Source organism: Antennarius striatus, chromosome 3 (genome assembly GCF_040054535.1).
Source record: "Antennarius striatus isolate MH-2024 chromosome 3, ASM4005453v1, whole genome shotgun sequence".
Classification (NCBI taxonomy): Eukaryota; Metazoa; Chordata; class Actinopteri; order Lophiiformes; family Antennariidae; genus Antennarius; species Antennarius striatus.
Window position 1 is genome coordinate 29,585,001 of NC_090778.1, and position 22,159 is coordinate 29,607,159.

The 22,159-nt window shown below is 48.5% G+C and overlaps 1 protein-coding gene across 2 annotated transcripts in view; it reads right to left on the reverse strand.

Moving 5' to 3' along the window:
* mfsd3 (major facilitator superfamily domain containing 3) overlaps nt 1-22,010 on the reverse strand; it is a 22,963-nt gene extending 953 nt beyond the window's left edge. Inside the window, exons 1-6 of one of the 2 annotated variants that reach the window (XM_068311955.1) lie at nt 20,683-22,010; nt 19,191-20,012; nt 8,329-8,476; nt 5,392-5,492; nt 5,163-5,272; nt 1-805 (exon numbers count right to left, since the gene is read on the reverse strand). The exon at nt 1-805 is cut by the window's left edge and continues 953 nt beyond it. In XM_068311955.1, coding sequence (XP_068168056.1) covers nt 599-805; nt 5,163-5,272; nt 5,392-5,492; nt 8,329-8,476; nt 19,191-19,890 — 1,266 coding nt within the window. In that variant the 5' untranslated portion in view covers nt 19,891-20,012; nt 20,683-22,010 and the 3' untranslated portion in view covers nt 1-598. The other variant, XM_068311957.1, reaches the window with a different exon arrangement.
* Between the last annotated feature and the right edge of the window lie 149 nt (nt 22,011-22,159).

Sequence of the window (22,159 nt, forward strand, 5' to 3'; positions counted from 1 at the left end):
GTGAGTGGGGAACTCTATCTGCTCTACTCGAGTCCTGTGTCGACATGAGGTAGTCGATGACGTGTTCAGACAGCACCATGTTCACCATGTTCACCAGCGTATTTCTTTGTCTGCAGCTCTCAGTGCTGCTCCACCCCACTGGATTGGGGTCAGCTGATCAGTGTTCAGTCCGGTCTGGGATGGACTCGGTGGACCATCAGTGGAACGGAACCAATGAGCTTCTTTAGTCTGATCCCACATCCTCCAGAGAGGTGAAGGGCGGTTCTGCATAGACCTTCCTTCGTGATGGTTGGACGACTCACAGCAGGTTGGACGAGCCACAGCTTGAACACTAGAGTGGACGAAGCAGAAACTAACCCAACCCACAGTGGAACACTGAAACGGCTCAGATGTGGAGGCTCCGTCCTTCTTCACTGAATCAGATTCATCACAGACCCACAAACCAACCAATCAGAGTTCAGATGCAATAAATAAGAGCGGTTTCCCCCCGAGGCGCTGATTCCTCTGCAGCAGCGCAGGAGGACGTTAGCTAGTCTACTCTACCCAGATTAAAGTCACCCTAACGCCAGCAGACGCCCAGCGCGGGCCCTCGCCCAGGTCACTGGGGCGGCTCTTTGGGCTGGTGCTCCCTGAGGGCCCCCCTGAAGGTGGCCGTCCACACATGCAGAGCTGTCCCTGCAGACAGCGTGAGGAAGAAGAAGAAGGCCATCTGGAACCCAAACCAGTCCACCAGGCCTCCAGCCAGAGCACTGAAGGTCAGCTTCCCCAGCACCTCCAGAGTGGCCAGGAAGCTGTAGTGGGTCGCCTGGAGGGGGGTGATTGGGAGAGGAAAAAGGTTTGTGAAAGAACAGCAGGTTGTGGGGGGGGGGGTGACACATTACATCCTGTAGCACAACTGTTGTGAACCTGAACACAAAGAGGAGGAGTGTCGTGTTCAGGAGGAGAGAAAGGACAGATAAAACATTTAGACAGAGCGGAGGAGAAAGCATGAGATCACGGCCCCAGACGATGGACGGGGGCCAAACCAACAAGAGTATCTGATCCCCGCCCCAAGGAGCGGTGGTGACAAATTACCTGACCCCCCTAGTGAGAGTCCTGCTCAGGTGAGGCCCTCCAACAAAAGTACTCTAGTGACATCTAGACCCAAAAGCTGAGTAAGAACAACCTCATCAACAAACTTCCAGCTAACCACCCCAAACCTAACCCAACCCCCAACCCTAACCCCCAACCCTAACCCTAACCCCCAACCCTAACCCTAACCCCCAACCCTAACCCCGAGCCCCCCAACCCCCAACCCTAACCCGGAGCCCCCCAACCCTAACCCTAACCCCCAACCCTAACCCCCAACCCTAACCCTAACCCCCAACCCTAACCCTAACCCCCAACCCTAACCCCGAGCCCCCCAACCCTAACCCCCAACCCCGAGCCCCCCAACCCTAACCCCCAACCCTAACCCCCAAACCCAACCCTAACCCCCAACCCTAACCCTAACCCCCAACCCTAACCCCCAACCCTAACCCAACCCCCAACCCTAATCCTAACCCCCAACCCTAACCCCCAAACCCAACCCTAACCCCCAACCCTAACCCTAACCCCCAACCCTAACCCCCAACCCTAACCCAACCCCCAACCCTAACCCTCAAACCCAACCCTAACCCCCAAACCCAACCCTAACCCCCAACCCTAACCCTAACCCCCAACCCTAACCCCCAACCCTAACCCAACCCCCAACCCTAACCCCCAACCCTAACCCCCAACCCTAACCCAACCCTAACCCCCAACCCTAATCCCTAGCCCCCCAACCCCAACCCCCAAGCCTAAACCCCCAACCTTAACCCCTAGCCCCCCAACCCTAACCCCCAACCCTAACCCCTAGCCCCCAACCCTAACCCCCAACCCTAACCCCTAGCACCCCAACCCTAACCCCCAACCCCTAGCCCCCCTACCCTAACCCCCAACCCTAACCCCTAGCCCCCCAACCCTAACCCTAGCCCCCCAACCCTAACCCTAGCCCCCCAACCCTAACCCCCAACCCTAACCCTAGCCCCCCGACCCTAACCCCCAACCCCTAGCCCCCCAACCCTAACCCCCAACCCCTAACCACCCTAACCCCCAACCCTAACCCCTAACATAAAACAAGCAGCAGGTTTTCTTGGGCTGGGTGTTCCTGGACCGTCACTGATTCACTTCCTGGTTTTAACCCAGTCGTCAAACCGATGCTTTAGATTTAGAGCCTGAAAGTCAGACGATCGTTTTTCTCTCATTTCTGGCCAGAAGACCTTAGTCGGAAACACTGAAGGGGTCCTGGGGGGTCTGTGACCCCAGGTAGGTGGACTGTCTTTACTCTGAAGGGTCCTGGTGGGTCTGGGAGGCGTGTCAGCGGAGGTGTGTGTGGCCCCACCTGAGTGGACTGCCTTTATTCTGAGCAACTTGTTGAACCGATTTGGTTTCGTTCTCCTGGGGATCGTTAGCGAGCACTCACACGATCAGCTTTCAGTCACTGGATAGCTTCAGTAACACACACACACACACACACACACACACACACACACACACACACAGAGCTGTTTTCGGTATCTGTGCCGCCAGCGACCCCCTCCGTTCCCTTCAGTCTGATTAAATAATTATTTGACTCCTTTAGAGACGACCTCTGAAGGAGTCTCTGGTCCACGAGTCCTTCAGCCCCTCCATGATGGACCTGCTGGCCCACCAGGCTCAGCCGGACTAATCTGGGAACTCAGAAGATTGCAGCGCACACACGGATGCTGTCAGCCAATAGCATGCGTGTACGGTATCACGTGACTACCTACTAAAAGCTGGGCTTGCGCTAGCCATTCGCCACTTCGCCATCGGCGAAGTAAATTCCAGATTGGCTACAAGGTTTCTAGACTGTGTAGCCTCAGTGGCATTCTTGTTTTTACGGAAAAAAGGCTCAAACTTAATACTTTTTCGCTCGCTAGCGGCGCTTGCTATTTCCGCTAGACTATTTCCGCATGCTGACGCAATTTAGCCGAAGTGACCCGAACGCTCCCGATCATTAAATATGCACTGGGGTCATGACCTCTCGTCCAATGAACAACAAAAATAGTTTTTTTCCAAGCTGAACCCGTGAATTGGTGTAAGACAAGGAGAGGACCATCGATCAAAAGAATCCAGTGTTTCTAGTAGAGTTTGTGTTAAAGTCCTCATTAATAAACAAATGGTGAATGCTGGGGGGGGGTGGAGACAGACCAATCAGAAGGTCAATGAAAGATATTATCAATACTTGTTAGTAGTCTTAGACTTTTGTTCCCTCTGACCAGCAGGAATAACCAGCGATGATGTAAATGTGTTTTCACCTCACTTGATGTTTTATATGTCTTTTTAGATTGAAATGAAAAATCATGTTATTGAATTAAAAACTAAACTAAACTAAACTATGTCATACCAATGGTGTTGGTGGTGGTCAGAGTTCAAATGTCTTCTAGTCTCAGTAAACTACCAGTAAACACTGAGTAATATTTAGTCTGACTGTATCTTCAGAGTGAATGAAGTTTTCAATGGTTGAATCTCACATTCATTCCTGCATAAAGTAGGACAGAAATAAAGAGAGTTCAGCTTCAGCTGCTGGCTTTAGTGGCTTTTTGGAGGTAAACTGAACACAAGATTTTGTCCTCAGAATGCAGGAAAACAACCCCATTATCTAAAAAATTTCCCGGGGGAGGCCCCCCGGACCCCCCCCCCATGACAAGCGTTGGTCGTCCGCACGCTGCACCACTGTCTTGGACACAGAGTGTCTTTTGGTGGTTTAGTCAGTTCTTTTACACTGAGCCACAGTGGTTAGACACACTAGCTCCTGGTGCAGACCAGAAAACTCTGATGTAGTGAAGCCGTGCATCTTCAAGCATGAATAAGTGAGGGGTTACTGTAATGCAGCGGTCCCCACCCTCTTTATCCCCACGGACCGGTTTCACCTCAGACAACATTTAACAGACAGTCTTCATTAGCTGGATAACCGTTAACACACCAAGCCAGCTGGAGTCTAATCATAAATCAGTGGTTTGATGTAAACCCAGACATCAACAGACAATAAACAACCTTTTTTTCATAAAATGATCATCAACATCTCTGTAAAAAAAATAATTGTGAGAAATAATTACATTAAAAACTGGATTGAAGTGACTACATTGATCAGGTTTATATTAAATATAGCGACTTACAATCAGTTCATTCAACGTAGGAGAAATACTGATCATTTCGATCAAAGGGTGAAAAATCAATCAATAATAATCCTTACAATAATGAATTAGTGGTGGGGGGCCTCTGATCTCGGGGTAACGGAGACAATGACACCTGAAGTGTGTTCAGACGTCCGGTCTACTCCAGTTTGGTTTTCTTTAGTCACTGCAGAAAATCCCACTTCAGAGACAGGAGGTGGGAATGGAAGCAGGGACTAAGATACTTCTAGGGTCTCAGGATAATCTGCCCTGACTTTAATCCAGAACACTGGGGCAGTTGTGTGTGCTTCATTTAGGGGTAACGGCTGGTAACCTGTCACATGACCCAGACCTGTCAAGAGGCACAGGCGCACGCATTCGTCTGTGTGTCATTCAGCACAGACGTCACTTTAACAATAAAACATCTTTAGACTCAGAAGTAAATAAAACGGAAGTAATGTCAATTATTTTTTCTTTCTGTGCTGCCCGGTACCAAACGACCCATGGACCGGTACCAAATGACCCATGGACTGGTACCAAATGACCCATGGACTGGTACCAAACGACCCATGGACCGGTACCAAACGACCCATGGACCGGTACCAAATGACCCATGGACCGGTACCAAATGACCCATGGACCAGTACCAAATAACCCATGGACTGGTACCAAACGACCCATGGACCTGTACCAAATGACCCATGGACTGGTACCAAATGACCCATGGACTGGTACCAAACGACCCATGGACCGGTACCAAATGACCCATGGACCGGTACCAAACGACCCATGGACCGGTACCAAATGACCCATGGACTGGTACCAAATGACCCACGGACCAGACCAGGAGTTGGGGACCACTGCCGTAATGGTTTCATTAAAACAAGACAGAGAAGAAAGAAGGACAGAAGAACCCTCCAGGAGACCACCAAAGAACCCCAGACATAGAAGAGAGGCGCCGTTTACCTGAATGCTCTCCTCAGCCCTCTGGGTGCAATGCATCATGGTTGTGAAGGTGAGCGTGGTGATGACCCCGCCCAGGAAGTGCTGGACACTCATGCTGAGGACGGCCATACCTGAGAACAGAGACACGAGGGAATCAGGACAAACAGAAAGAAGAGAAAAACGTCCCTGCTGTGAGCTGCCCCCCCCCCCCCGCACCCCCTAACCCTAACCGGGGTCCTTTGGGTCTCACCCTTCATGAGCGATGACGGCTCCAGGACGGTGAGCAGAGAACTCTGGAACAGCATGCTGACGGTCCGCAGAACGAACACGCGTCGCATCAGAGCGCCGATGCTGAGGAGAGAACAGCCAACAAGCCCCAAGTCAGGCTTAACTTAGCCTGGCTTCAGCCGCCAGCGTCAATGACAACGGCTCAAGGTTAGCATCATGAAGTCTGAGACATGGTGCATTATCACACACACACACACACACACACACACACACACACACACACACACACACACACACACACACACACACACACACACACACACACACACACACAGACACACGTCTTAACATGCATGCACATAAGTAAACAAGTCCTTCGACACTAATTGATTCCCTGTTAGTGGAAGAAAATCATCCCCCGTGGGTTTGGTTCATGACGTAATCAATAACCTAAGAAGATCCCCAGCATGTGGACGATAATTAATCACTGTTAACACACACACACACTCTCACACCGCTGTGTGACATCAGGGATTAACAATGCCAATCACCCAGAGGAGGCCTGCCACTCAAAGGACGGCGTGTTTTCCTGCGTGTCATAGAAAAGAGAAGGACGTGTGTTTAGTAAAACAAGAGCAGCTCCAGCCAATCAGCAGCTCAGGACCCTCAGGAGAGTCGGCCAGGTCTTCTGCAGCGCCTTGATTGGCTGATCAGTGACCACACATGATGCCTACTTCCTGATTTCCCGCTTCATTTCAGGACATGAGACAAAGACTGGAGGAGTCCACAATCAGCAGCTCAAACATTGATTTAAGATAAAAACTTTTTAGAAAAGTGATTATTTGCATGTAATTCTGGAGACAAAGGCTTTTGGCTTCCTGCTGTGATCAGATATCATGTCTTCCTGATGCCTTCAGAACTCTGAGGTGTGTCGTATGACTGAGGAACATTCTGGGTCACCTCGGTGCTTCTGTCCCGTCAGGACTGCACTTCCTGTTCAGTTGGACTACAAGCAGAACGACTGAAATGATGATTATGGTATCTGGACTACAGCCACACTGCGTCCCTGGTGTGGCTGGTCAAGACACCTGTACTCAGGTGCGACCTACAGTATATATTAAAATATACAATTTCACGTGTTATTTTCACACTGACTGCCATGAGAGGGCGCTCTAGGCTCGTGTGCCAGTCTGTTATGCCTGCACCACTGAACATTCAGACGTGAAACATCAGTTTTTAACGACAACCGAGAAACACTGAACACAAAGTCCCTCAGAAAGAAGAACTTATTCTGCAGGCGTGAACGATGAAGACGTGATCGAGCAGCAGGAAGTCCAGCAGAGTGGACGTCCCACCAACGTCCACCGGGGCAAACGACATCCCACCAACGTCCACCGGGGCAAACGACGTCCCACCAACGTCCACCGGGGCAAACGACGTCCCACCAACGTCCACCGGGGCAAACGACGTCCCACCAACGTCCACCAGAGTGCCCACGGTTCATGTGCAGGTGTGTAATAACACACATTAGGATGTGTTATTACACACACTAATGTTACTACACACTAGTGTGTTTAGAAACACACACTAGCTGCCACTGGTAGGTTCATGTGCAGTAGGACATCCAGGCGTTTATTATTACACTGGCCACAGGCAGGGTGGCGCTATGACGTGATGCTAGCATTAGCGTAATTCTAACATTAGCGCACATGAAGCCTGACGTGAGCAGAAGTACGACAGAAACGTCTCTGACAGCATCTCATCCATCGTCTGGGTTTGAACGCGGGACACGTGACATACGTGACACCAGCGCCACACACGCACGACATGACCGGAACATGTGATCAAACAGCCAGACCAGCGTCGGCTGCAAATCTGACAAATCATTTCAGCTCCTGTCGCATGTTGTCTCTGCCATCACACCCTGAGGTGTGTGTGTGTGTGTGTCTGTGTGTGTGTGTGTACAGTAATTTAGGTAAACAGAGCCTTGTTTGAGAGCTCGGGGACCCCCTGTGTCTGGAGTGTGGTGTGAGAACAGCTTGAGCAGCAAATCCATCTCGCACACACACACACACACACACACACACACACACACACACACACACACACACACACACACACACACACACACACACACACACACACACACACACACACACACACACGGCTGATAAAGCACTGGAAGAATAGAGAAAAGAGGAGAAAGAGAGAGAAATCAAGGGAAGGAGTCAGTAGATAGGGAAGACTTGGAGGAAGATGAGGGTGAAGATGAAGGTAGTAATCCCTGAAGGAAGGGCAGTCGGATGGAGGGACAGTTGGATGGAGGGACAGTCGGATGGAGGGACAGTCGGATGGAGGGACAGTCGGATGAGGAGTACCATCATGTTTCCACTGGTAGAAACTCACCAGCAGTGGACGGTTTTCCTTCAAAATGTTTATCATCAAGTTTTATTTATATAGCGCTCTTTGTGGTTCTTTGTGTGGTTCCATAATTCTATTAATTTACTGTTAGCATGACTACTACCTTAATTTACTGTTAGCATGACTACTACGTTAATTTACTGTTAGCATGACTACTACGTTAATTTACTGTTAGCATGACTACTACGTTAATTTACTGTTAGCATGACTACTACGTTAATTTGCTGCCTCTGAATGTTCTGAGGAAACAGACAACAAACAGAGCTTTAACCTCAACCTAGGTGACTCCACACCCCCATGGTGTTATGAACCATCAGCCCCGATTGGCTGACCCTCATCGTGTGACTCCATGAAGGTGTGGCTCTTAGTCTCAGATCTACTGGCTAATGGTTTTCTTCAGGGTCTGGATCAGGAACGTCAGAAGAATCAGCTTCCACTCCCATCATTGTGTGGTTTCACCAAACATCTCGTCTCCAGCAGGAAGTCCCTCAATGTCTGATGGACCTTAAAGAAACCCAGAGGAGGAACCAGCAACTACCTGAACTGAGCCAGCAGCAGGCCGGCCAGGGACGAGCCGCAGATGGAGAAGCCCATGGCCACCACGCCGTTCCAGAAACCCAGCTCTCTGGCCGTCATGTGATGGTCCAGCAGGAACAGAGGGAACATGGTCACTGCCCCCTGCTCACCTGGACAGGTGACAGGAGGGAGGAGGAGTCAAATATACAATCAATAAGCCTGTGGTGCGCATGTCTGACTCAGCGCTCCTTTCTAGCACGCACACACACACACACACACACACACACACACACACACACACACACACACACACACACACACACACACACACACACGGAACCTATTCCTGGAAAGTGTCAATAATAGATGCAGACAGGAAACAGAATCCCTTCAGAGGCTCATCAAGCCGAGGCCTGCGCTCCTCCTGAAGCAGCACACACCACACACACACCAGACACACACACACACACCACACACACACACCAGACACACACACACACACACACACAGCAGTTCCATGGATCAAACAGACCCTCAAACTGCTCTCAGTCACAATGAGAAGTTTGTGTCAGACTCTGTTCTCCGATGAGTGTGGAAACGTTCTGCTGAGCACTACAGTAAAATATTCAGCCGTGCTGTTGTTAAATTAATGGAGACTGACTTCACACACACGCTGTGAGTGACAGGCGGATCCCAAACCACTGTCAAAGACCACCACTCAGTCAGCCAGGAGACAAACACAACTAGAGAAAGAGGAAGAAGACGGAAACGCAGCACGCCACCAAAGGAGCAGCGGCTCCACCATCCTGCTCGTCTCAGGTCTGTCAATCACCTCCACTGCTGCCGGTTCACAGCCTGAACCCCAAACCAGGCTGTTCACACCCCATCCCACCGTCTGCAACACAAACCACGTTTCTGGCAGGGAAAGAAGAGACGAGTGCAGGGGGGGTTTAATAATACTAAATAATAAGACAATAGTGTTTATTACAACGTCATTTCAGGACAGCAACAAACACCTGTGATGGACTCCAGGTAACACCATCTAGAGTCAGAACTGTTAACAATGTTCATGTTCAGAGCAGAGGGTCCAAACAGAACCACACACAAAACAACCATTAGTGAGTGAAACTAGCTGCTAGCACCAACAGTCTGTCCAGCTATGGTTTCTGTTTGGACTGGGACAATCCATGTAGTACCCACAATGCTCCTGGGGGGCTGACAGAACGCTCTTTAGTAACTCCATACAGTTGTGTTCATGTAGTCACTAACAGAACCATCACTTCTCTAACATTTCTTTAACACCTGCTCTTTGGACAGGAGCCTTTTCCTTTAGCGTTAGCTCCTCACCTGTAGTTAGCTTTCTTTCTCCAGTTAGCCTGATAGCATTCATCTACGGCTTCACAATGCCCACCCAGCGCCATCCATGATTGGCCGACACAAAGTCGTTACGTCACCACGGTGATGTTTGATTACATTGGCTTGGTTTATAAACCAATACATTTGTTTTATATGTTTGGAGTCTGATATTGTTTTATAGAGGAATTTAAACGGGTTCCCACTAGTGTATATAATCATATATATGTTTATATATATATGAACACACACATACATGTATAATGCGTGTCTAACCAGACACCCAAACCGTTAGCACCACGCTCCTTCCTGTGTGACCACTGAACAGGAAGTTGCTGCATCTTGGACGCCCTCTGGACCGTAGATCACAGTAACAGTCTTTAGAGATCTCTTCGTGACGTCTCCACAGACCACCTCCCTTTAAGCACATTAGTCATGATCATAAGGTACCCATGATGCGGTGCTGTTTACCCATGGTTCTGTGCTCCCCATCCTGCTGCCTGTTGTTCAGCTTGAAGCTCCATGCGCTCACAGTCCTGCCCTCAACCAATTATTTCTCTGAAGGAAGGGGGAGTGCAGACAAACCCAACCAGGCTGATTAGTCCTGTCTATAAATAATCTCAAAGCAATGATTGTCCATTTCTGCCGGGATTTCATTAGATCCAGATTAAACACACAGACTTAAGGGGAAGGAGATGAGAGAAGAGGAAGACCAACGGCGATAATGATAAGAAAACACCAGCCACAAAGATGTTGAAGAGGAAGAAGGTGGAAAGGGTTGGAGCGACAGATTCAAAAAACACTCGTCTCCTGACTGCTCCTCTATGCAGATGATTCATTGTTTCATTCGTTCATCCAACAGGAAGCCACTGTCAGATTTCACCTGGGGCCACCAACACAATGACTGGATCTTCAGGAGGACCACGACTTTGTGGCGCTGATCCAGGAGACTCAGACCCCTAGGTGGACAGAAGGGGCGTGCCCCCGGTTCACAGGTGCATGCTGGGTCCAGTGAGTTTCTAAGGTCTATTCTCATTGGTACATTGGTGCAGAACTTTTAATCCCAGTATGCTCCAGGCTTTCACTAACAATCACCAATAATCCTGATCTCTAGCCCCCACTGATCGTGTGTGTGTGTGTGTGTGTGTGTGTGTGTGTGTGTGTGTGTGTGTGTGTGTGTGTGTGCGTGTGTGTGTGGTAAACAGTTCAGGTTTACTAGACCTGAAACAGACCCAGCTCCACTTCAGACACCAGAACCCTGGTGCTGGTCCCCACAGGGACCACAGGACTGGGGGGATCTCACTCACACACTCACACACACACTCACAAACACCTCCATATCCCTGGAACAAATATAATCCAGTCTGGCGCATCCAGGCCTAATCTAGGAGATTACACACAGCCAGAGAATGTTAACGTGTGTTGTTACCGTTAGCGTGTGTTGTTAACGGAGCCCCAGTATTTCCTGGGGTCACCACAGCGCCTTCTGGCGCTGTGTGATGGAGAGAGTGTTTGGGGTGGGGGCCGCTCCCAATACAGATTAGTGCCCGTAGAGTCGTCTGCTGGAGTTCATCCGATTACCAGTCCACCCACAGCCCTCCAGAACACACACACCATTTAAAACACACACAACACCATGCAAATGTGAGGACACAATTACATTCCCACCACCCACATGAGCGCACACACACACACGCACACAGACACACACACACACACACAGACACACACACACACACACGCACACAGACACACACACACGCACACACACACACACACACACACACAGACACACACACACATGCACACAGACACACACACACACACACACGCACACAGACACACACACACACAGACACACACACGCACACACACACAGACACACACACACCAGCATGACACACCGTCTTCCATTTCAGTTTGTGAATGCCACAGACATAAAGGCAGTTAATCCTGACATAATCTCCTTCTGCTACCAAACACCAAGCTCTGGACACACACACACACACACACACACACACACACACACACACACACACACACACACACACACACACACACACACACACACCTGAGACAACCACCACAAAATGATGCTCCTAATGAAACCTCGGTGTCGACCCAACACTCTTGACGGGCGGTCGCTCCAGAATCACGTTCCTTCACTCCTGAGCTCAGACACACCAACACTGACATCTAGTGGTGACGTCCACAAACTACACCACCGCAAAACTGACCGTGCTGACAGACTAGAACCAGAAGAACTAGATACACTAGAACCAGAAGAACTAGATAAACTAGAACTAGAAGAACTAGATAAACTAGAACTAGAAGAACTAGACCAGCGTCTCCAACCTGCTTAGCTCCACCGGTTTCATCTAACAACATATTTAACGGACCTTCACCTGCTGGAGAACCGTTAGTGACTCCAGGACGCTGTAATAGTAATCAATCACCAGTGGTCTGATGTCAGCAGACAACAGCCAATCGGGCGGCAGTAGTTCAGCGGTAGAGCAGTTCGATTCTTGCTCCCGTCCAAAAACCACCTGGAGGTGTCAGCTCACCTCCGGAGCACTGTCGAGGTGCCCTTGAGCCCTTTACAAATTGCTCATGAAGGGCACACATGAAGGAGCTGCCCCCCACTCTACCTCCCTTTGCATGCCTACAGGCCCCCTTGTGTGTGTGTCTGTGTGTGTGCACGTTGTGACGGCCTCTTGCATAGCAGGGCCTGCTGTGTGTGTGTGGTGGGTGTGTCTGTCTGCGATTGTGTTCTGCAGGTAACCAGAGAGTAGGCGGAGCCCTCTAACTGGGAGCACCTGGCCAGTCTCCCAGTGAGGGTATTTAAGATCAGCTGTCTAAGACCTTGTGTGGTTCCCTCTCTGTTGTGCTCTTCTGACCTGATCCTGATGACAGCACCATGTTTGTGTAGTGATGGGCAGATGAAGCCCCATGAAGCATTGAAGCCTTTCATCCCAGTCGGTTCACGGTGGTTCGGAGCTTCATGAGGCTTCATTTGCTCTAGTACGACACCTACTGGATGGTAAAATATCAGGTGGCATGAGTTTGAAGTGTGCGGCATTTTGCAGAATGCCTGTTAATAAAACTGTCAGCAAAATAAAGAAGTACGCAAAATATGTATAGCTTAGTGATTGTAATATACCGGCCACTTTATTAGGTACGCCTGTCCAACTGCTCATTAACACTTAATTTGTAATCAGCCAATCACATGGCGGCAACTCAGTGCATTTAGGCATGTAGACATGGTCAAGACAATCTCCTGCAGTTCAGACCGAGCATCAGTATGGGGAAGAAAGGTGATTTGAGTGACTTTGAACGTGGCATGGTTGTTGGTGTCAGAAGGGCTGGTCTGAGTATTTCAGACACTGCTGATCTACTGGGATTTTCACGCACAACCATCTCTAGGGTTTACAGATAATGGTCCGAAAAAGAAGAAATATCCAGTGAGCGGCAGTTCTGTGGGCGGAAATGCCTTGTTGATGCCAGAGGTCAGAGGAGAATGGCCAGACTGGTTCGAGCTGATAGAAAGGCAACAGTGACTCATATAACCACCCGTTACAACCAAGGTGGACAGAAGAACATCTCTGAACGTACAGTACGTCAAACTTTGAGGCAGATGGGCTACAGCAGCAGAGGACCACGCCGGGTGCCACTCCTTTCAGCTAACAACAGGAGACTGAGGCTACAATTTGCACAAGCTCATCGAAATTGGACAATAGAAGATTGGAAAAACGTTGCCTGGTCTGATGAGTCTCCATTTCTAGTGCGACATTCGGATGGTAGGGTCAGAATTTGGCGTCAACAACATGAAAGCATGGATCCATCCTGCCTTGTATCAACGGTTCAGGCTGGTGGTGGTGGTGTAATGGTGTGGGGAATATTTTCTTGGCACTCTTTGGGCCCCTTGGTACCATATGAGCATCATTGCAACGCCACAGCCTACCTGAGTATTGTTGCTGACCATGTCCATCCCTTTATGACCACAATATACCCAACTTCTAATGGCTACTTTCAGCAGGATAATGCGCCATGTCAGAAAGCTGGAATCATCTCAGACTGGTTTCTTGAACATGACAATGAGTTCACTGTACTCAAATGGTCAAATGCCTCCACAGTCACCAGATCTCAATCCAATAGAGCATCTTTGGGATGTGGTGGAACGGGAGATTCGCATCATGGATGTGCAGCCGACAAATCTGCGCCAACTGTGTGATGCCATCATGTCAGTATGGACCAAACTCTCTGAGGGATGCTTCCAGCACCTTGCTGAATCTATGCCACGAAGAACTGAGGCAGTTCTGAAGGCAAAAGGGGGTCCAACCCGTTACTAGCATGGTGTACCTAATAAAGTGGTAGAGTGGGTGTATATATATATATATATACACACACAGTATATATATACAGTATATAATATATACAGGCAAACCTCGGTTTCCGACCACAATTTGTTCCAGAAGGCTGTTCGAATAGCAATTTGTTCGAATTCCAAATACAATTTTCCCATTTCAAATTATGTAAATGGTCTTAATCCGTTCCAAGACGCTAGAAAATTACTGTTTTTCAACATGTTATGTCATTTATATATCAAATTGTACAGTAATGAAACATATCAAAGGAATGTAAAAGAAAAACAAACATGAGAAAGAAATCTGGTTAGCCCAAGATGCAAGTTATCGTCGTCTTTGGGACCGAAGTTTCCAGTACCGTAACTCGTACCATAGGCAATGGAATGCAGATTAAGTGAAAAATGATTGAATACAGTAAACTAAAAGCAAAAGCACATTACTGTCAAGTTTTCTATAGACTTTTCGCACGCCTGGCGGGCGGGAAAAAGGCGTTTGTTTTGTGTTCAACTTCTAAATTTTGTTTGACTTCTAAGACAAAAAAGTTCCAAATTCTTTGATGGAATTCAGATTTGTTCGATGTCTACAGCGTTCCCAAACCAAGGTTTGCTTGTGTGTATTACACACACACACCAGCACTAGGGACAGTGGTTTTCTTTTTCCTCATGTCCAAATGAACCTGTCCAGTGAGGGGAGGGTGGTTGGGGTTGGGACAGTGATTGTGTTTCTGTAACACTGAGGTATAGCCAGTGATTATACTTTGGTGACATCATTGGTTTGTATTTAGAAACATTTTCTCCACTGGGGCAGGTTCCATTTCCTGAATCTCCTAAACTCTCTCCACACTATCTATACCTCGCTCCAGAATATATCTAAGGTTATTTAAATTCCTAACTGTCTCCACACTATCTAACCACAACTCTCCACCAAACAACCACATTCTGAATGGAGTGTGATGCTTTATGTCGGTGTTGGAGCGCGTGCCGCGAGCCGAATCAGTCACGTGGTATCGGCCTCGCTGCTGGCGAGGCTTTGGACGTCATTATTTACAGCTCCTCCCATCCATGAAGCAACCCTCGATACGCGCTTCGCGGGAACGCCCCTCTCCTGCTCGGCACACGCTTCGGAGCTTCGATCCCCAGCGTCACATCACTACGTTTGTGTTTGGTTGGCTTCGGCCTGTTTGTTAGTTTAGTTTCTTTCATACAACACTTCACCCACCATCTTCCATTCATCCATCTACAGACACACTGATAATACACACCTCATCATTTAGAGAGGTTTGCTTTGCAGTTATTTTTGTAAAATAAATTTATTAATTTTTCCTGAAAGACTGCGTATCTCCACTTTTGTCATGGCTCACGAGCTGGGTCGTGACAGCGTGTTTGTGTTTTTTGGTGCTGAACAAATAAACTGAATACATAATGAATACATAATGACACCATACAGTCATCCATGCAGCTGTAATTGTTCCTTGAATTCACCAATTTCCTGATGGTGAACATGTATGAAGACAACAACCCAGGAGTCGGTGAACACAGCCTGACTTTCTGGTCCCCAATTCAGCTCCTGCATCACATGGTCTGACTATAACCATAGAGACACTGACTCTATCTGGACCATCTGACTCTTTCTCTGACCCTGTCCTTCTCTTCATTTTATTTCTTTTCCACCCAACCAGTCAAGGCGGATAGCCCCCAAAAGAGTCTGGGTCCTGCCTGGAGTTTCTTCCTCAACGAAGTACTTTTTCCCAACCAGTCTCTGATGCTCTGTAGGGTTCAGTTGGGTTGTTCTGTCTGTTAAAGCGCTTTGAAATGTCTGTTGATGATTAAGAGCTTTTTATATAAAACTTGATTGATTGATAATTTGAACTTTTCTGTTTTAGAAACAACAAACCTGACTCATGGGGACATAACTTTGTCCTTTCTTTGTAAATTTATCCACAAAATATTCAAACCTCCTGACAAACGATGAATGCAGCTCATTTTCATGCAGAACTACAGGACTGGAGCCTGAACATCACGACACGCAGCGAACCTCTAACTGTCTGGATGTCTGAAGCGACTCTGGACCTGGTCTGACACGGAACATGGGTTCTGTTGACCCAAGCAGACACACACACACACACACAATCACACACACACACACACACACACACACACACACACACACACACACACACACACACACACACACACACACACACACACACACACAAACACACACACAAACACAAACACACACAGTGTTGTCGTTTGCGTGTGTCCTTGACACACATTTTTTGACAGGGACACAATCGTCAGACAGCCTGTGTCTCTGTGACGCAAACTTTAAATGCATTTCATTCAACCAAAAAATTAACAATTTATCCATTTCTCCACTGAAATTTTCAACTCGGAAATCATCATTATGTTTCTCGTCACGAGACTCACCTGTGTGATTCTGCATTACTAGTCGAATGCAACAGGACGTCTGCTGGTTTTAACGCTGCAGTGAGAGAGGAGTTAGTCAGACCCTCCAGAGCAACAACAAGAGTTCTGTTGGGTTTGTCTGTTAAAGCGCTTTGGAACGTCTGCTGGTGGGATTAAACGCTTTATATTGATCTATTGGCTAAACTCAATCCTTGTGTTTCTTCTACCGTATATTCTGTTATTACTGCTGATGATTATTACTGATGCATAACCGTCGTGTTGGGATGCACACATTTATTGAAGCATCCCAGGATGCACTGCTTTCTGGAGGTAACATGAACTCTGACGCACGCACACAGACACACACAGACACCCACAGATTCACACACACAACTACACACACACACAGACACACATACACACACACAGACACACACACACACACACACACACAGACACACACACACACACACACACACAGACACACGCACACACATAACACTGGAGAGTACTGGAGAGTAGGGACGTTGAATGTTGGAACTATGACAGGAAAAGGTAGAGAGTTGGTTGACATGATGCAGAGAAGGAAGGTAGACATACTGTGTGTCCAGGAGACCAGGTGGAAAGGTAGCAAGGCTAGAAGTTTAGGAGCAGGGTTCAAGTTGTTCTATCATGGTGTAGATGGGAGGAGAAATGGAGGAGGAGTTATCTTGAAGGAGGAGTTTGTTAGGAATGTCCTGGAGGTAAAAAGAGTGTCGGATAGAGTGATGAGTCTGAAGCTAGAAATAGAAGGTGTGATGTTCAATGTTGTTAGTGGGTATGCTCCACAGGTAGGATGTGAGCTGGAGGAGAAGGAGAAATTCTGGTCGGACTTTGATGAAGTGATGCAGAGCATACCTAGAAGTGAGAGAGTTGTCATTGGAGCAGACTTCAATGGACATGTTGGTGCAGGAAACAGAGGGGATGAGGAGGTGATGGGCAGGTTTGGTATCCAGGAGAGGAACGCAGAAGGACAGATGGTAGTTGACTTTGCAAAAAGGATGGAAATGGCTGTAGTGAATACTTTCTTCCAGAAGAGGCAGGAACATAGGGTGACCTATAAGAGTGGAGGTAGGAGCACACAGGTAGACTACATCTGGTGTAGACGGTGTAACCTGAAGGAGATCAGTGACTGTAAAGTAGTGGTAGGTGAGAGTGTAGCCAAACAGCATAGGATGGTGGTGCGTAGGATGACTCTGGTGGTGAGGAAGATGAAGAGGACAAAGGCAGAGCAGAAGACGAAATGGTGGAAGCTGAAAAAGGAAGAGTGTTGCATGACTTTTAGGAAGGAGTTAAGACAGGCTCTGGGTGGTCAGGAGGTGCTTCCAGATGACTGGACAACTACAGCTAATGTGATCAGGGAGACAGGTAGGAGAGTACTTGGTGTGTCATCTGGAAGGAAAGTAGATAAGGAGACTTGGTGGTGGAATGAAGAGGTACAGGAGTGTATACAGAGAAAGAGGTTATGAAGGTTAGCCGCAGTAAGACAGAGTACATGTGTGTGAATGAGAGGGACCCAAGTGGAAGAGTGAGGTTACAGGGAGAAGAGATCAAGAAGGTGGAGGATTTGAAGTACTTAGGCTCAACAGTCCAGAGCAATGGAGAGTGTGGAAAAGAGGTGAAGAAGCGTGTCCAGGCAGGATGGAACGGGTGGAGGAAAGTGTCAGGTGTGATGTGTGATAGAAGAGTTTCAGCTAAAATGAAAGGAAAGGTGTACAAAACTGTGGTGAGACCAGCGATGTTGTTTGGTCTAGAGACAGTGTCCCTGAGGAAAAGACAGGAGACAGAGCTGGAGGTAGCAGAGATGAAGATGCGGAGGTTCTCTCTGGGAGTGACCAGGATGGATAGGATCAGGAATGAGTCCATCAGAGGGACAGCACATGTTAGAGGTTCTGGAGATAAAGTCAGAGAGGCCAGACTGAGATGGTTTGGACATGTCCAGAGGAGAGATAGTGAATATATTGGTAGAAGGATGCTGAGTTCTGAACTGCCAGGCAGGAGGCCTAGAGGAAGACCAAAGAGGAGGTTTATGGATGTAGTGAAAGAGGACATGAAGGTAGTTGGTGTGAGAGAAGAGGATGAGAAGACAGGGTTAGATGGAGGACACTGATTTGCTGTGGCGACCCCGAAGGGAAAAGCCGAAAGGAAAAGAAGAAGAAACACAGACACACACAGACACACACACAGACGCACACACATAAACACACACACATAAACACACACACAGACACACACACATAAACACACACACAGACACAACTACACACACACGTAAACACACACAAACACACACAGACACACACACACGCACGCACACACATAAACACACATAAACACACACACAGAAACACAAACAGACACCCACAGACTCACACACACACACACACACACACACACACACACACACACACACACACACACACACACACACACACAAACACACACATACACACACACACATACACACACACACACACAGAAACACAGACACCCACAGACTCACACACACACACACACACATACACACACACATACACACACACACACACACACACACAGACACACACACACACAAACACACACAGACACACACAGACACACAAACACACACCAACACACACACGTACACACACAAACACACACATACACACACACACAGACAGACAGACAGACAGACACACACACACACACACAGACACAGGTGGTGGGGGGCTACTCACCCAGCTTGTAGGTCAGCACGTAGAGGACGGTCCAGGACGTACCCGGTACCGCCAGCAGCTTCCTCCACACCCTCCAGGGTCTGGCAGCATCTGCCCCCTGGCCCCCCCTCCTGTTGCCCTCTGCCTGTTGGCCCCTGACGGTCTCATCGTCCAGCACAGGGGCCCCCCACACAAACAGGGCCACACCCGCGTAGACAAAGGTCAGCAGCATGAACATCCAGCTCCAGCCCGCCACGTCAATGACGGCCAGCAGCCCCCCCCCGGCGAACACCGAGCCGGCCTTGTAGCCCACCACCTGGGCCGTGTTCCCCAGGCCCAGCTCCCCGCGGCCCTTCAGGAGCCCCACGGCGGCCCCGTCCACGGCGATGTCCTGCACCGACGCCAGGGTGTTCATGGCCAGCAGCGTTCCTGCCACCCCCCAGATGTGGGCCTCGGGTGCCAGGGCGGCGCTAGAGAGGCAGGTCAGGGCCAGGCCACAGACCGTCGCCACCAGCCAGCGCCGCTTGGTGCCAACCCGGTCCACCAGGGGGGCCCACAGCACCTTGAGGACCCAGGGGAAGTACAGGATCTTAGTGAAGCCGATGCGAGTCAGGGAGTGTCCCGCCCCCCGCAGGAAGACCGGCAGCAGAGACGACTGGAGCCCGTAGGGGATCCCCTGGACGAAGTACAGCAGCCCCAGGAACACCAGCTTGTCATTCATGGTGTCGGCCCAGCGTCCAGTCAGGGTAGAACCTGCTGTCTGGTGGCCCCACCAGGACCTGCGCCGGGGTCAAGACCTGGTCTCTGGTGGCCCCGGGGTTCAGAACCTGGTCCCAGGCTGACCTGAAAGAAAACAGCAGTCTGCAGTTGACACTGGGCCAAACCCAACCCCCCCAGGACTCCCTGCGGACCCAAAGCTAACGAGTAGCTAACAGACACACAAAGCTAAAGCTAACGAGTAGCTAACAGACACACAGAGCTAAAGCTAACGAGTAGCTAACAGACACACAGAGCTAAAGCTAACGAGTAGCTAACAGACACACAAAGCTAAAGCTAACGAGTAGCTAACAGACACACAAAGCTAAAGCTAACGAGTAGCTAACAGACACACAAAGCTAAAGCTAACGAGTAGCTAACAGACACACAAAGCTAAAGCTAACGAGTAGCTAACAGACACAAAGCTAACGAGTAGCTAACAGACACACAGAGCTAAAGCTAACGAGTAGCTAACAGACACACAGAGCTAAAGCTAACGAGTAGCTAACAGACACACAGACGCGTCCAGAACCACCGACACCAGTGACGTCATTTGATATCGATTACAGACAGAAGTGATCAACATTTCGCTGACAGCTCCTTATTGATTAGCTACCGTTAGCTCGCTAGCTGTTGATGAAGCCGCTTCAGAGCACACATGTCACGTGACAAAACATATATGTCACGTGACAGCAGGATGTCGATGGTATCATGAAGCTACTTCCGGATCTGATAGAAGTTGAGTAGTGACACGTACTGACACGCTAGCCGTTAGCCACTCCGCCTGCTCCGAGCCGGATGCCGGACGAGCCAGTCGGGTTGCCAGGTTGGGTCCGTGTGCTCCTTCCGGGACGGAACCGGAAGCAACGCCTTACAGGGGTCAAAGTTCACACGATCAGCGGCTCCATAAAAATAAAAGTTAAACATGACCTGTGTGACTCCAAATGATTGCAGGGTAAAGTATTACGTATAGACACACACGTTATTTTTATTTTATTATTTTATGTTATTGTGATTGTAATAGTTTTTATTCTTATTTTATTGTTTAACATTTTTTATTATTTGTATTACGGTATATTAGTTTTAATCGTGCTTCCGCCCAACAACTGAAGCTCAGTTGTTTCACAAATCTCTGCTGTTCATTTCATTATGAATTCATCTGCTGATGTCCAAACACTCGTAAAGGATGTCTTTACACATTAGCAGTAAAATAAATAATAAAATAAAATCTATTGATAGTTACATTTAGAATAAAACACCAGTTTGAGATTTTCTTGTTTTTTTAAACATTTAAAATGAACAAATTCAGAGCTGGAATATTGTACCCCTCAATCAAAGTGCAATAGTAGTAGTGTCACGTGAAACCTTTGCTTGTGGATATTTGCATTTTCTGTTCATTGATTTTTTTCACTTTGAATGTTTCACCACATTTCTAGTGAGTACGTCATGTTTTTGTGGCTTGTTGGTGTGTTTTGTCTGTTTGTGAGAACAGTTACTCAGAAGTCATCAGTAATATTTGTAGAAGTAAGGAACAATCTATCAGGCTCCATGATGCTTGTCTGGATCATCATCTGGATCCAGAAATAATTATCGAGGATTATTCTCCATTGTGGGACAACCCTAAGACATAGGTTTTATTGCAAGACAGTTGCACATCACAACGGAGTTACGTTGATGTTTCTGGTGTAAAGGTGGGTCTGAAACGACTGGATTTAATCTAATGAAACATCGAGCACACATCAGCGTCTGTTCTGGATCTGAGACTACAGGTAATCCTGATCCAAACTGACCGCAGGTCAGATCTTCTAAAGTTACTGATCTGGGTCCTGTAGAGGACCTCCATCAGTGGTAAATGAATGATCCACAGTTCATGGCTGTAGATTCACATGATGAGGCTCAGACTATCAGAACAAACACCTTTTAAATCTTATTTCTCAGTGACATTATGTTTAAATATCTGATGTCACCTCTTTCCTCTGGTGGGTGCGGGTGGGGGGGCTGCAAAGAAACCCAGACTGCTCTGATGAGCCTCCATACAAAAAGCCTTTATTTAACTTGTCCAAGCCTCTGGGGGGGGGGGGGGGGGGGGTCTAGGGTTAGGGTTATGGTTGGGGTTGGTGGTGGTATAGGGTTAGGTTTGGGGTTGGGGGTTGGGATAGGGTTGGGGTTATGGTTGGGGGGCGGGATAGGGTTGAGGTTATGGTTGGTGTTAGGTGGGGGGGGGGGGGCGCTGC